A 16,741-nucleotide genomic window follows, 5' to 3' on the forward strand; every position below is an offset into this window, starting at 1 on the left:
TACTGTTTTAAAGTCGCCATTGGCCTCATGGTGAAATCCCTGAGCGGTTTCTTTCCTCTCCGGCCACCAAGTTAGGAAGGACGCCTGCATCTTTGTAGTAACTGGGTCTGTTGATACACCATCCAAAGTGTAATTAATAACTACAACATGCTCAAAGAGAGATTCAATGTCTTTAAAAAAATGTTGTTTAAAAAATGTTTTACCCATCTTCCAATAAGTGCCCTTTGCAAGTCATTGGAAAATCCTCATGGTCTTTTTGGTTGAATCTGTGTTTGAAATTCACTTCACGACTGAGGGACCTTAAAGATAATTGTATGTGTGGGGGTACAGATATGAGGTAGTCATTCAAAAATCATATTAAACATTATTATTGACATAGAATGAGTTCATGCAACTTATTATGTGATTTGTGAAGCACATTTTTACTCCTGAACTTATTGAGACTTGCCATAAAAAAGGGGTTGAATACTTATTGACTTAAGACAGTTCAGCTTTTAATTTTGTATTCCGCTTTTGACATTATGGGGCATTGTGTGTAGATCAGGGATACATCATTTTAAAATTCAGTCTGTAACACCACGAAATGTGGAATAAGTCAAGAGGTGTGTGTACTTTATGTATTATAGGTACTTGTTTAAAAAAAAATTGTAGCAGTTTTCATTAGTTGTATTGGTAGTTGTTACAGTTGTATTTATTAGTAGTTGTAGCAGTTATTTTTTATTAATTGTAGGCCTATTAGTAGTTGTACAACTTGTTTATGCTGTTAATGTACAGTACCAGTCAAAAGTTTGGAGACTTACTCATTCAAGGGTTTTTATTTGTACTATTTTCTACATTGTAGAATAATAGTGAATACATCAAAACTATGAAATAACACACATGGAATCATGTAGTAACCACAAAAGTGTTCAAATCAAAATATATTTTAGATGTTTGATTCTTCAAAGTAGCCACCTTTGCCTTGATGACAGCTTTCCACACTCTTGGCATTCTCTCAACCAGCTTCACCTGTAATGCCTTTCCAACAGTCTTTATGCTGAGCACTTTTTGGCTGCTTTTCCTGGTCCAACTCATTCCAAACCATCTCAATTGGGTTGAGGTCGGGTGATTGTGGAGGCCAGGTCATCTGATGCAGCACTCCATCACTCTCCTTCTTGGTCAAATAGCCCTTACACAGCCTGGAGGTGTGTTGGGTCATTGTCCTGTTGAAAAATAAATGATAGTCCCACTAAGCGTAAAGCAGATGGGATGCCGTATCGCTGCAGACTGTTGTGGTAGCCATGCTAGTTAAGTGTGCCTTGAATTTTAAATGAATTACTGACAGTGTCACCAGCAAAGCACCCCCAAACCATCACACCTCCTCCTCCATGCTTCACGGTGGAAACCACACATGCAGAGATCAACCGTTCACCTACTCTGCGTCCCACAAAGACACGGCTGTTGGAACAAAAAATCTCAAATTTGGACTCATCAGACCAAAGGACAGATTTCCACCAGTCTAATGTCCTTTGCTTGTGTTTCTTGTCCCAATCAAGTCTCTTCTTCTTATTGGTGTCCTTTTAGTAGTGGTTTCTTTATAGCAATTTGACCATGAAGTCCTGATTCACCCAGTCCCCTCTGAACTGTTGATGTGTCTGTTACTTAAACTTTTTGACGCTGGTAACTAATGAATTATCCTCTGCAAAAGAGGTAACTCTGGGTCTTCCTTTCCTGTGGCGGTCCTCATGATAGCCTGTTTCATCATAGCGCTTGGTGGTTTTTGCGACTGCACTTGAAGAAACTTACAAAGTCTTGCAAATGTTCTGCATTGACTGACCTTCTTGTCTTAAAGTAATGATCGACTGTCATTTCTCTTTGCTTATTTGAGCTGTTCTTGCCATGATATGGACTTGGTCTTTTACCGAATAGGGCTAACTTCTGTATACCACCGCTATCTTGTCACAACACAACTGATTGGCTCAAACTTATTAAGAAGGAAAGAAATTCCACAAATTCACTTTTAACAAGGCACACCTATTAATTGAAATGCATTCCAGGTCACTACCAAAGCTGTCATCAAGGCAAAGGGTGGCTACTTTGAAGAATCTCAAATACAAAATATATTACACTTTTTTTGGTTACTACATGATTCCATTTGTGTTTATTTAATAGTTTTGATGTCTTCACTATTATTCTACAATGTAGAAAAACTGTACATTTTATTATTATTTAATTGTTATTGTTATTAGATAGTAGTTGACATTTTTATTGTTACTGTATGCGTGTATGCATGTATGTACAGTTGATGTCTTAAGTTTACATACACCTTAGCCAAATACATTTGAACTCAGTTTTTCACAATTCCTGACATTTAATCCAAGTAAAAATTCCACGTTTTAGGTCAGTTAGGATCACCACTTTATTTTGCGAATGTGAAATGTCAGAATAATAGTTGAGAGTGATTTATTTCAGCTTTTATTTCTTTCATCACATTCCCAGAGGGTCAGAAGTTTACATACACTCAATTAGTATTTGGTAGCGTTTCCTTTAAATTGTTTAACTTCGGTCAAACATTTCAGGTTGCCTTCCACAAGCTTCCCACAATAAGTTGGGTGAATTTTGTCTCATTCCTCCTGACAGAGCTGGTGTAACTGAGTCGTGTGTGTACTTGCTCGCACACGCTTTTTCAGTTCTGCCCACAAATGTTCTATAGGATTGAGGTCAGGGCTTTGTGATGGCCACTCCAATACCTTGACTTTGTTGTCCTTAAGCCATTTTGCCACAACTTTGGAATGATGCTTGGGGTCATTGTCCTTTTGGAAGACCCATTTGCGACCAAGCTTTAACCTCCTGACAAACGTCTTGAGATGTTACTTCAATATATCCACATCATTTTCCTGCTTCATGAAGCCATCTATTTTGTGAAGTGCACCAGTCCCTCCTGCAGCAAAGCACCCCCACAACATGATGCTGCCACCCCCGTGTTTCACGGTTGGGATGGTGTTCTTCGGCTTGCAAGCCTCCCCCTTTTCCTCCAAACATAACGATAGTCATTATGGCCAAACGGTTCTATTTTTGTTTCGTCAGACCAGAGAACCTTTCTCCAAAAAGTACCATCTTTGTCTCCATGTGCAGTTGCAAAACAGTCTGGCTTTTTTATGGCGGTTTTGGAGCAGTGGCTTCTTCCTTGCTGAGTGGCCTATCCGGTTATGTCGATGTAGGACTCGTTTTACTGTGGATATACAGTGGGGAGAACAAGTATTTGATACACTGCCGATTTTTCAGGTTTTCCTACTTACAAAGCATGTAGAGGTCTGTAATTTTAATCATAGGTACACTTCAACTGTGAGAGACGGAATCTAAAACAAAAATCCAGAAAATCACATTGCATGATTTTTAAGAAATTAATTAGCATTTTATTGCATGACATAAGTATTTGATACATCAGAAAAGCAGAACTTAATATTTGGTACATAAACCTTTGTTTGCAATTACAGAGATCATACGTTTCCTGTAGTTCTTGACCAGGTTTGCACACACTGCAGCAGGGATTTTGGCCCACTCTTCCATACAGACCTTCTCCAGATCCTTCAGGTTTCGGGGCTGTCGCTGGGCAATACGGACTTTCAGCTTCCTCCAAAGATTTTCTATTGGGTTCAGGTCTGGAGACTGGCTAGGCCACTCCAGAACCTTGAGATGCTTCTTACGGAGCCACTCCTTAGTTGCCCTGGCTGTCTGTTTTGGGTCGTTGTCATGCTGGAAGACCCAGCCACGACCCATCTTCAATGCTCTTACTGAGGGAAGGAGGTTGTTGGCCAAGATCTCGCGATACATGGCCCCATCCATCCTCCCCTCAATACGGTGCAGTCATCCTGTCCCCTTTGCAGAAAAGCATCCCCAAAGAATGATGTTTCCACCTCCATGCTTCACGGTTGGGATGGTGTTCTTGGGGTTGTACTCATCCTTCATCTTCCTCCAAACACGGCGAGTGGAGTTTAGACCAAAAAGCTCTATTTTTGTCTCATCAGACCACATGACCTTCTCCCATTCATCCTCTGGATCATCCAGATGGTCATTGGCAAACTTCAGATGGGCTGGCTTGAGCAGGGGGACCTTGTGTGCGCTGCAGGATTTTAATCCATGACGGAGTAGTGTGTTACTAATGGTTTTCTTTGAGACTGTGGTGCCAGCTCTCTTCAGGTCATTGACCAGGTCCTGCCGTGTAGTTCTGGGTTGATCCCTCACCTTCCTCGTGATCATTGATGCCCCACGAGGTGAGATCTTGCATGGAGCCCCAGACCGAGGGTGATTGACCGTCATCTTGAACTTCTTCCATTTTCTAATAATTGCCTTCTCACCAAGCTGCTTGTCTATTGTCCTGTAAGCCCATCCCAGCCTTGTGCAGGTCTACAATTTTATCCCTGATGTCCTTTACACAGCTCTCTGGTCTTTGCCATTGTGGAGAGGTTGGAGTCTGTTTGATTGAGTGTGTGGACAGGTGTATTTTATACAGGTACCGAGTTCAAACAGGTGCAGTTAATACAGGTAATGAGTGGAGAACAGGAGGGTTTCTTAAAGAAAAACTATGTGTCTGTGAGAGCCGGAATTCTTACTGGTTGGTAGGTGATCAAATACTTATGTCATGCAATAAAATGCAAAATAATTACTTAAAATATCATACGTGATTTTCTGGATATTTGTTTTAGATTCCGTCTCTCACAGTTGAAGTGTACCTATAATGAAAATTATAAAAAGTGTATCAAATACTTGTTCTCCCCACTGTAGATACTTTTGTACCTGTTTCCTCCAGCATCTTCACAAGGTCCTTTGCTGCTGTTCTGGGATTGATTTGCACTTTTCGCACTAAAGTACGTTCATCTCTAGGAGACAGAATGTGTCTCCTTCCTGAGCGGTATGACGGCTGCGTGGTCCCATGGTGTTTATACTTGCGTACTATTGTTTGTACAGATGAACGTGGTACCTTCATGCATTTGGAAATTGCTCCCAAGGATGAACCAGACTTGTGGGGGTCTACAATTTATTTTCTGAGGTCTTGGCTGATTTCTTTTGATTTTCCCATGATGTCAAGCAAAGAGGCACTGAGTTTGAAGGTAGGCCTTGAAATACATTCACAGGTACACCTCCAATTGACTCAAATTATGTCCATTAGCTTATCAGAAGCTTCTAAAGCCATGACATAATTTTCTGGAATTTTCCAAGCTGTTTAAAGGCTCAGTCAACTTAGTGTATGTAAACTTCTGACCCACTGGAATTGTGATACAGTGAATTGTAAGTGAAATAATCTGTCTGTAAACAATTGTTGGAAAAATTACTTGTCATGCACAAAGTAGATGACCTAACCGACTTGCCAAAACTATAGTTTGTTAATTAACAAGAAATTTGTGGAGTGGTTGAAAAACAAGTTTTAATGAATCCAACCTAAGTGTATGTACACCTCCGTGTGTATGCTTTTTTCTTTTTGACACGGTTGAAAATGCATCTCATGAGATGTCATCCTGTAAAGTGTTAAATAAGTAAATACTTGTTATGCTCCAAGAAAGCCACCACCACACCCACATCCTCCCATAAAGAAATCAAACGACTCTGGCCACCACAACGACATCAAAAACACATTCTTGTCATATTTTTCACAGACCGTTGTTTTCTTCAGGAAATGTGGTCAAAACAGCAAGAATTGAATGCAGGTCAGAATCCGAAGTGGAGCCCTAGTTCTTTATGTGGTGCAACTCATTTTAACCAGAGCTCTGGTCACAAATAGTGCGCTATATGAGATAAGCTTTCATTTCGGACGCATCCTAAGTCTGGGTGTTGTGCAATAGGCTTTGCAGCGCACCCCCTCCTGAAACAGTGTGATCGTTGAAGGGGCCTGTTTTTGTCTGTTCTTTTTGAACCTTTATTTAACTAGGAAAGTCGGTTCAGAATAAATACTTATTTACAATGACCGCCTACCCCGGCCAAACTCTAAACCGGACGACACTGGGCCAATTGTGCCCCGCCCTATGGGTCTCCCAATCACGGCCTGTTGTGATACAGCCTGGAATTGAACCAGGGTCTGTAATGACTCCTCTCTCACTGAGATGCAGTGCCTTAGACCGCTGCACATCTCGGGAGACCCAAGGGGCATGTGGTCCCATGGGGTGAAAAGCATGGTTGATAATCATTCATGCAATCTCTTTTTCTACTGGGCTGAATTCATCTGGTGTTCTGTTGCGTTATCTGGTGTTGTCCTTTAAAGGGGCAATCTACAGTTTGAACAATAACAAAGCGGACACCCCGCCACTGACTTGATAAACAGCTGAGGGATGGGGCTGGAGAAATATAACCACTCTCAAAGTCATGGACTGACCATCCATGATATCAACATTATAGGTTTATTAACCATGTTTTGAGCTGCACAGTGTTTTGTTTAAAATGACATTGTTTGCAAACAAATGCTTTTATTTGGGGTTTTGATGATGTGACATTTGACCTCAAGCTCATGAAGCTTCTAAGTTATTTTCTTCAAGAATCAATGGGTATTTACAGTGCATTCGGAAAGTATTCAGACCCCTTGACTTTTTACACATTTTGTTACGTTACAGCCTTATTCTAAAATTGATGAAATATTTTTTTCCCCATCAATCTACACACAATACCCCATAATGACATAGCAAAAACAGGTTTTTAGATTTTTTTGCAAATTTATTTAAAAAAAACATCAAATTTACATAAGTATTCAGACACTTTACTCTGTACTTTGTTGAAGCACCTTTGGCAGCGATTACATCCTTGAGTTGTCTTGGGTATGACGCTACAAGCTTGGCACACCTGTATTTGGGGAGTTTTTCCCATTCTTCTCTGCAGATCCTCTCAAGCTCTGTCAGGTTGGATGGGGAGTGTCGCTGCACAGCTATTTTCAGGTCGCTCCAGAGATGTTTGATCGGGTTCAAGTTTGGGCTCTGGCTGGGCCACTCAAGGACATTCAGAAACTTGTCCCTGAAGCCACTCCTGCGTTATCTAGGCTGTGTGCTTAGGGTCGTTGTTCTGTTGGAAGGTGAACCTTTGCCCCAGTCTGAGATCCTCAGCATTCTGGAGCAGGTTTTCGTCAAAGAGCACTCTGTACTTTGCTCCGTTCATCTTTCCCTCGATCCTGACTAGTCTCCCAGTCCCTGCCGCTGAAGAACATCCCCACAGCATGATGCTGCCACCAACATGCTTCACCAACTGTGCCATGTTTCCTCCAGACGTGACGCTTGGCATTCAGTCCAAAGAGTTCAATCTTGGTTTCATCAGACCAGATAATCTTGTTTCTCATTCTCTGAGAGTCGTTTAGGTGCCTTTTGGCAAACTCCAAGCGGGCTGTTGTGCCTTTTTACTGAGGATTGGCTTCCGTCTGGCCACTCTACCATAATAGCCTGATTGGTGGAGTGCTGCAGAGATGGTTGTCCTTCTAGAAGGTTTTTCCACCTCCACAGAGGAACTCTGGAGCTCTGTCAGAGTGACATTCGGGTTCTTGGGCCCCTCCATGACCAAGGCCCTTCTCCCCAATTGCTCAGTTTGGCCGGGCGGCCAGCTCTAGGAAGAGTCTTGGTGGTTCCAAACTTCTTCCATTTAAGAATGATGGAGGCCACTATGTTCTTGGGGACCTTCAATGCTGCAGACATTTTTTTGGTACCCTTCCCTAGATCTGTGCCTCAACACAGTCGTATCTCAGAGCTCTACAGACAATTCCTTCGACCTCATGGCTTGGTTTTTGCTTTGACATGCACTGTCAACTGTGCAACCTTATATAGACAGGTGTGTGCCTTTCCAAATCATGTTCTGTCAATTGAATTTACCACAGGTGGACTCCAATCAAGTTGTAGAAACATCTCAAGGATGATCAATGGAAACAGGATGCACTTGAGCTCAATTTTAAGTCTCATAGCAAAGTGTCTGAATACTTATGTAAATAAGTTTTTTTTTTTTTTTACATTTGCTAACATATTTAAAACCTGTTCACTTCGTCGTTATGGGCTATTGTTTGTAGATTGATGAGGACAACATTTATTTAATACGTTTTAGAATAAGGCTGTAATGTAACAAAATGTGGGAAAAGTCAAGGGGTCTGATTAATTTCCGAATGCACTGTAGCATAAATTTAGTAAAAAAAATTTTTAAAAAGGATGTTTATGAACAAACCTCATTCTCTTCCAGGGGTCTGACTCAACCCAGCCCTTTATACTTCTTCTCTCACGGTTTCAGCCTGGAGGAACCTTTTATTAAGTTGTTCTTCCAAGTCAGTTTGTTGCTAAAAATCTAAAGAAAATACCCACACTGTTTTCCAAGTGGTGCTGCAATTCCACAGCCTCTGTCCCATGCCAATTGCCCCATCACATTTTCTGCATGGAGACCAGATGCGGATAGACATTTCTGATTGGTGCTAGAGTGCCAAGGATGGAGTGAGAATAACACCCCTGGCCTGTCCAGGTCTCTACTCTCAGAACAGGATAGTGGGACTTTCCTTTAGTTATAGATTGAGAGATGGTTGAAAAAGTAGCTACAACTTTGAAGAAATAGGAGACTGTACTCTACTTTCAGGTCCGTTTCCGTTTCTTTTAACAATCGCGGTACCCCCTCCTTTCTTGAGCTGTTGCGAAACTTCTCTTTTTCTGGAATGGATCTGTGAGGGCGATACCTGTGATGAAAGTTCTGGAAAGTTTAATCACGGTGCAGGGTAGAACTGTTTGCTTCGCTGTATGTTTTCCAGGAGGTGATAAGGTCAAGCTATTATAATGGGACATTTTCCTCCAGCAACAATGCTTGTACTGTATCTCCATGACCCCTTGGTATATTTTTGACCTTCAATGCATGTATTTATCAAAAAACACAATAATTGGTGGGGTGTTTGATTTCAATTGCGGGAAACAAGGATTTAATTTAATGTATCTTACAAACGTGTTATTAAGCTCCTGGCCAAGGCAATAATATTTAATGTTTAAAGAAAAATGCATTTTCCGATGCTTTTCACTTGGGCATTTTGTCCTAGTAGTGGGTCTGAGTAATATTATAGTTGCGTGGTACACTATGATGGGGGATGGGATTACCCCCATATCAAATTGTCATGACGGATAATGAAAAGCAATATCTTAAATGTAATCCATTTCTAAATGCTACAGTAGTTGAATATGATTGATATAGTGAAACTGATCTCCTTTACCTGTCGTCACCCTGCCCCCCTCCCTTCTCAGAGTCCTGCGTTGGGCACATTAATCGGGGTGTACCTGCCCTGTCTGCAGAACATCCTGGGGGTCATCCTGTTCCTGCGCCTCACCTGGATCGTGGGCACCGCTGGCATCATGGAGTCCCTGGCCATTGTGGTTATGACCTGTTCCTGTGTAAGTATATAATTATTTATCCAAAGCGACCTAGTCACGCGTGCACACATTTTATGTATGGGGGCCCCGGGAATCGAACCAACTATCCTGGCATTATAAGCGACATGCTCTACCAACTGAGCTACAGAGGACCGTTACCGAACATGGCATTTCGGCAACTTTTATATCGGAATGCTCCCACCTGATCTTGCCTCCTCTCGCCTGCCTTCCATCTTTGAGGACATGTATTTCCATTGTTCAAGTGGTAACTCGACCATCTTGTCAATATAATAGATCATCTTTGGTGATACTATTTATTTCAAAAGCTCCCTTTGTACAACATCTTTGAAGGCTGTGGTCATTGATGTGAATACTAACAGTATGTATATTATAAACTGTGCAGACAATGCCATCAGAATCTGCTAAATTACCAACCCATTAAGAATTAGTGGGGTGGTGTTGTGTTAGTGTGAGAAAGAGAGCGGGAGAAAGATTGTGAGTGATTTAGTCAGTCCTAGTCACTGATCCCCCTATATTTAGCTGCGAAGCTCGACTTAGAGCGACGTAGAGCTCCCGCTACTGATGACACCTGGCAGCTTGATATCTAATCTTCTCTGTCTTGTCTCGCCACAAGCCTCGCTGACACACAGGGGCCTGGCTATATTTATTATCCCAGCCCCCTCAGACAATGGTTTCTCAAAGCCTTGGTGCGGCGGGAGAGAGAAAGGCTTAAGGCTAGGCTCAAGATTGAGCCCTTCCTGTCTTTGCGCTATCGGACGGAAGTACTCTCCTCCTCGCCCATCGGCTTAAGAGCTATGAACAATAGAAGCCACGCGACTCCCAGTGTGTTACCTAATGACTAATGGATTGAGCAGCTTTAGTGTGTGTGTGTGTGTGTGTGTGTGTGTGTGTGTGTGTGTGTGTGTGTGTGTGTGTGTGTGTGTGTGAGAGAGAGAGAGACACACGAGTCTGTTGCTGTCTCTATGTCATCGAAGAGCCACTGCTCGTCAAAATGTGTCAACATGATCACTAAATAATAGTAGGCTTTACTAAGTAATAGTAGGCTTTCATTGTGATTGGCATACAGTTTAGCAGTGGTGTGAACCAATATTGTTTTGGACATGTGGAAGATAAGTTCACACAACTACGAATAAATGCATTCTGTCCTCTCGTAGTAATAATGAAGAAATGGTTTCTAACTTTCTACATGGTATGTCAGTAAAGAATTGAAAGAATAGCCTACAGGAGAGGTGAGCCAGTGTACAAAGCTCACCTATTCAATGCAATCAGAACTGCATAAAGAACCTTAATTTACTGAGTTTAAGGTAGTTGTGGAAAGGGTTCTACATGGAACCCAAAAGGGTTCTACCTGAAACCAAAATGGTTCTACCTGGATCCAAAAAGGGTTCTTCAAAGGGTTCTCCTACGGGGACAGCCAAAGACCCCTTTTTAGGTTGTTGATGGCACCTTTTTTTCTGAGTGTGACGTTTGTGTCTTCAAAGATACACACATCCATCCTGTTCACTTCCACCTGGCTAGACATACACTGGACAGCACTTTCCATTTCACTCATTCCACACAACAGACACCAATGTAGCCTTCTGTTGAATGCTGCTTCCATTCAAATGGATAAGCTGTTTTTAGGGGGTAAATTGCCAGCTAATTGGCTTTTCTCCAGTTCAGCACATGGCCTGAAAGAAAAGCAGGAAGCAGGGGACAGGGATTTATTTTGATCAATCATTGCCACCCGTGTCAGCTCAAGGGCAGGAGGAGTGTTACGTAACCACCAACCAGTTAGATACAAATCATTGAAACCCGTTAAACACTCCCGAAACAGACCAATTTCACAAAAACGGGGTTCATATCAATTACCCAGCCGCCCACGATTGTGTTCCCAAAGATTTATAAGCCATAGCTGAGACATTTAGCCACTAAATATAGGATAAGCTCCCCTTTTGATTATTTTTCTGTAGATTCCATGAGGTTTAGATTCAAAAATACTGCTCCTGCTGAACCTAATCTAATATTTAGAGATTTTTTTCGCTCTTTGCAGACAATGCTGACCGCCATATCAATGAGTGCCATTGCTACAAATGGTGTGGTTCCAGGTAGGTTTCCAACATGGATAATGGTACATTTCTACTTTTTCAAAATACAATTAAGCTGCACTATAATTCTCTTCACCTCAAGACATTACGTTGAATTTCAACTTCAAGTGAAGATTAAATCGATTAGCGAGTTGGGTTCCAGCACCAGAGGGAACAATATATACCACTACACTACACCCTAAAGTGAGTTCCCCAAAGGATGTTGTTGTGACTGACTCTGTCCCCCGTTGTTGGTCTGTAGCTGGAGGCTCCTACTACATGATCTCCAGGTCCCTGGGGCCAGAGTTCGGCGGGGCCGTGGGGCTCTGCTTCTACCTGGGGACCACTTTCGCTGGCTCCATGTACATCCTCGGTACTATAGAGATTCTACTGGTGAGTATCCTTTGCAAAGATACCATAATTTTTGTGACCACCTGCTCTGAACCGATAACAACACTGGTTTTTGAACGTGCAAAAACGCTGTACCTTTACTGAACTGAACTTCCCTGATGACACCCCATCTCCCTTCTCTTCCCAGACCTACATTGTGCCTAGCGCGGCCATCTTCAAGGCAGAGAAGAAGGAGGATGAGGCTGAGGCACTGCTCAACAACATGCGGGTGTACGGCACCTGCTGCCTCACCCTCATGTCCCTGGTGGTTTTCGTGGGTGTCAAGTACGTCAACAAGCTGGCCTTGGTCTTCCTGGCCTGTGTCATTCTCTCCATTCTGGCCATCTACGCCGGAGTCATCAAGACCGCCTTCGAACCGCCAGACTTCCCGTGAGTCTAAACTCACAGCCTTGTATAAAAATACAACCAGAAACATCTAGAAGAGATCACACACATTACGAGATCATACGTCTCCTCAGAACGTCTAAGGTCTCTGTTTATTTTGTTTGTCAAATGTAATATTTCAATGTTTCGTTCTATATCCTCCTCCCAGCATTTGCCTGTTGGGGAACCGCACGCTGCAGAACCACAACTTCGACCAGTGCTTGAAGACGATGGAGGTGGGCAACGTGACGGTCACCACCAAGCTGTGGTCCCTGTTCTGTGACTCTCCAGACCTCAACGCCACCTGCAACGAGTACTTCACCCTAAACAACGTCACTGTGATCCAGGGCATCCCTGGCCTGACCAGCGGTGTCATCAGAGGTGACGGGCTACCTTTACAAATATTGTTTTTCTATTCATGAATTGGCATTTTGTTACGGCAGATTTCTCCTAATGCATGTAATGAGGTCTACAAAACTGATTTGGGATTAAATTATCCAACAAACTTTGATTGTGCGGTAAACTATACCTTAATGTAAAGCCTGTGCTTCCGACCCCCGATTACGATCATTAGTTTATTTGTAAAGCATAATGCCGTATGTGCTCCTCTGACTACTTACTATATTGCCTTTTTTTTAACCTTTATTTAACCAGGCAAGTCAGTTAAGAACAAATTCTTATTTTCAATGACGGCCTAGGAACAGTGGGTTAACTGCCTGTTCAGGGGCAGAACGACATCAGCTCGGGATTTGGGGATTTGAACTTGCAACCTTTCAGTTACTAGTCCAACACTCTAACCACTCGGCTACCCTGCCGCCCCTTTTGAAGCGCTTGTGAAAATTAGATTAGGAAGATGTACAGGAAACGTGATCCATTCCTGAGATCCAACAGAGTGATGCTTGAAGAAAGTCTTGTCAAACTGTTCCCTGGCTTATTTACTGACAGGATCTTTTTTTACATGACAGATGGGACTGTCTTCAATTCAGTCAGCCCAGTATCATCTAGATCCATCATAGATCTATGCTGAACTGCAGGGTTACCACAGCTGCCAGAAGTCATAGTTTTGGGTTACCACAACGTCCAAGATGTTCAGGACATTCCAAATCTCTGACATTGATGTCCACTCCCCCATCATCACTTCCAAAGTCCTCAAATTCCCGAAGTTATGGAATTGGGCCTGTGCTGGCAGGTGATTGATGAGTTCCATATGAACTCTGTGTTCTTCCTTCAGAGGATAGGGACTAGTGATCTTTCTTTCTCCCTTCCCCTCTCTCTCTTTTTCCCCTTCCTTCTCTTCTCCCCCCCTCTCTCTCTCTTAACCACCCTCCACCCCCCTCCATCTCCCCCCATCCCTCTCCCACCGCTCCATCTCCCTCTGCTCCATCCCACTCCCTCTCCCACCTCTTCTCTCCCTATCTCCTAACCACCCCTCCTCCCCCTCATATAGATAACATCTGGGGGGACTACGGTCCTAACGGCATGCTGGTAGAGAATAAGCACCAGGCATCAGAGCCGGCTGCAGACACATCCCAGGACATCTACATGCCATACGTGGCCAACGACATCACCACCTTCTTCACCCTGCTGGTGGGGATCTACTTCCCTTCCGTCACTGGTACGTTCACATGGATATCCACTTGTCAGGGAAGCGTTGCTAGGGAACACAATGGTGGATCTTTGTAGGTGGAAGGTGCTCTTTGGGAAAGGGATTAAGACCAAGGCACATTCACTTGTTTCAATTGGTTATTCGCTTTACACTTTTTAGAAGAACTTTCATTAATAAGTAGTAAGTAAGCATAAGTAAGCTATTTATAACTTTTTAAAATATTATTATTATTTTTTTTTACATGAACTGTTGTTGCCGTGTTGATGGTAGACAGTAACCCGACCTAGACCCACCAAAGTACAAGCTGCAGCACAGCTCTTACACAGCTCTTACTTGAATGTTATAATACTTGCTTTCCCCTCTTCACAGGAATCATGGCTGGATCCAACAGATCTGGTGATCTGAGGGACGCCCAGAAGTCCATCCCCATAGGAACCATCATGGCCATCGCCACCACCACCTTCATCTGTATCTTTAATGACAGCAACAACAGCCCAACCATACACGTGTCTAATAAGCACCTACCAAATGATTATAAAACATGACAAGTCAATGTGTTGTTATATGTAAACTGTAAAGCTAGGTTGTATTCATTTGGGAACTCCATAGCAAAACGGAGCAAAACATTTTGCAATGGTAATCACAATTGAGAATTCCTTGTTGGACAAGTCCAGGAAGTCTCTCCCTGCTATACTCTAATCCATGTGGTACTCAAATGAATGTGACCCTGGTTGGTTTTTCACCTATGGTCCTCTGGAGGCCAATTTCCTTAATTGCGTCACCCAGACATTTCCTCTGTCATACTGTTTGGCGCCTGCATCGAGGGAGTGGTGCTCAGAGACAAGTAAGTGCTGTTTCACTCTTCGCACTTGGTATGAAAGCAGCACAAATGTCTTGTTTATTTCTTGAGCCTCATCTGGACATTCAATCTTTGCTTGAATTATTGTAGTTACCTTAAAAACTCCTGTTTTCTTAAGTAGGAACAGACCATGGGTTAAGGTGTCTCCTCATTAAGCGATAAGAAGCCCAAATAGTTTTTTGGGACATTGAAAAATTGGTTTGAAAACATCACAGTTTCCCCTTAAAAAAGCTATTTGTCTGTGACACATAGTAGCCCCTTGTTGCACATAGCACTGTCAGGTTAAGAGTTGAAGTTAATTACACTGGGCACACAATGGTCAAAGGGTTTCTGTCTCGCTGGCAAGGTATTTTTCTACTTTCAGCAGCTTGGGTATGCATGTCTCCGTGTGTATGTGCGTATTGTCTGAGTAATTTTCTAATGAGTACGTGGGTGTGGGTGTGCCCGTCTGTCCTAGGTTTGGGGACTCGGTCAAAGGGAACCTGGTGATTGGCATCCTTGCTTGGCCTTCCCCCTGGGTGATTGTGATTGGCTCGTTCTTCTCCTGCTGTGGAGCAGGTCTGCAGAGTCTCACTGGAGCCCCCCGGCTGCTGCAGGCCATCGCACGAGACGGCATTGTGCCATTCCTACAGGTCAGAACACACACACACACACACTGTAGACACACACACTGTAGACACACACACAGCAACACACACACTAACTCTCTGGAATTTCCCTGTGTCCCAGGTGTTTGGTCATGGCAAAGCTAATGGAGAGCCCACCTGGGCCCTGCTGTTGACTGGTGGGATCTGTGAGATCGGTATCCTCATTGCCTCTCTGGACGCTGTCGCCCCCATCCTCTCCATGTGAGTACCCCCATTTACTATCATCTCCATCTCTTCTCTCCTGGTCTCAACCCCCTCTCCACTCGTCTGACTGACTTTCTCCGCCCCTTTCTCACAACTTTTCTACCTCTCTCCCTCTCTCTCTTACCTTTCTCTTTCTTTCCCTTCTTCCTTCCATCCCTCCCTCTCACACTTGCTTTCCCATCTATTGTAGCCTAAAGGTAGTGTTGCAGAACTGGTCTCTGGAGGTTTACTGACAAATGGTAGTCGTGTGTAATCTTACCACTTCCTCATTGTGTATCTCTCTCTCACTCTCAGGTTCTTTTTGATGTGCTACCTGTTTGTCAACCTGGCCTGTGCCCTCCAGACACTGCTGCGCACCCCTAACTGGAGACCCCGCTTCAAGTTCTACCACTGGTAAATGGGAGCCCCCCTCTCTCTCTCTATATGGTGCTGCTGGCTGTTCGAATGCCCTCTCAAATTAGCTTCACTGTTTTCTCCTGCTTTCTCAAGTACTATAGCAGTCTCTGTTAGCCTAGCAGCAAACCTCCTTACTCTACCTGAGAATGTTGTAATTGAGCTGAGTGGCAGACCCCCCCCCCCCCCCCGAGAACACATTCTCTTTCTCTCTCTCTTGCTCACTCTCTCTCTCACTCACTCTCTCTCGCTCTCTCTGAGATGCTGAAACATTGGACCAACACTTTATACGTTGCATTTTATAATTTTGTTAACTTTGCAATTTGCCTCATTCATGGGGCACCCGCGCTCCTGCCGTTCTGGTGGTCGCTCACGTGCCGTTTTCCTCACACAGCCCACCGCCCTTCTCCTGACCGGCGACACTAGCTGCCAGTCGGAAGCAAGATGCTTTTTTGTAGCTATTAAGAAGTAAAATGCCTAATAAAAACATGTCCCAAGAACTCTGCTCATCACTACTCAAATGACAAAATCATCAGTACTGACTTACCACTCGTGTATGTAGTACATAAGTAGTGAAACAGCATATTATTGAGTAGAACTTGTAAGAACTTGGCCAGGTCGCAGTTGTAAATGAGAACTTGTTCTCTACTATCCTACCTGGTTAAATAAAGGTCAAATAAAAAAATACTAAGTTCATTTTTTTTCATGAGTTTGTGGTGATATACTGGCACCTGGTGGCGACTAAAAGCAATTGCATAATATGAACTATTACGAATTGATGGTCCTTTAAAATAATTATTACTACTTGTAAAGTTCTTGAAAGTCCTTGAATTTGA

At 43.2% G+C, this 16,741-nt stretch overlaps 1 protein-coding gene across 7 annotated transcripts in view; it reads left to right on the plus strand.

The window, feature by feature from the left end:
- The window catches only part of slc12a7b (solute carrier family 12 member 7b), a 69,258-nt gene that overhangs the window by 34,485 nt on the left and 18,032 nt on the right, over positions 1 to 16,741 (plus strand). For all 7 annotated transcript variants that reach the window (XM_065019436.1, XM_065019437.1, XM_065019440.1 and 4 more), the window contains exons 4-14: positions 9,210 to 9,356; positions 11,389 to 11,443; positions 11,685 to 11,815; positions 11,961 to 12,202; positions 12,366 to 12,577; positions 13,644 to 13,811; positions 14,172 to 14,270; positions 14,589 to 14,646; positions 15,119 to 15,293; positions 15,391 to 15,509; positions 15,807 to 15,905. In XM_065019436.1, the coding sequence (XP_064875508.1) occupies positions 9,210 to 9,356; positions 11,389 to 11,443; positions 11,685 to 11,815; positions 11,961 to 12,202; positions 12,366 to 12,577; positions 13,644 to 13,811; positions 14,172 to 14,270; positions 14,589 to 14,646; positions 15,119 to 15,293; positions 15,391 to 15,509; positions 15,807 to 15,905 (1,505 nt within the window). The remainder of the gene's footprint in view (positions 1 to 9,209; positions 9,357 to 11,388; positions 11,444 to 11,684; positions 11,816 to 11,960; positions 12,203 to 12,365; positions 12,578 to 13,643; positions 13,812 to 14,171; positions 14,271 to 14,588; positions 14,647 to 15,118; positions 15,294 to 15,390; positions 15,510 to 15,806; positions 15,906 to 16,741) is intronic.

This window comes from Oncorhynchus nerka, linkage group LG6 (assembly GCF_034236695.1).
Source record: "Oncorhynchus nerka isolate Pitt River linkage group LG6, Oner_Uvic_2.0, whole genome shotgun sequence".
Classification (NCBI taxonomy): Eukaryota; Metazoa; Chordata; class Actinopteri; order Salmoniformes; family Salmonidae; genus Oncorhynchus; species Oncorhynchus nerka.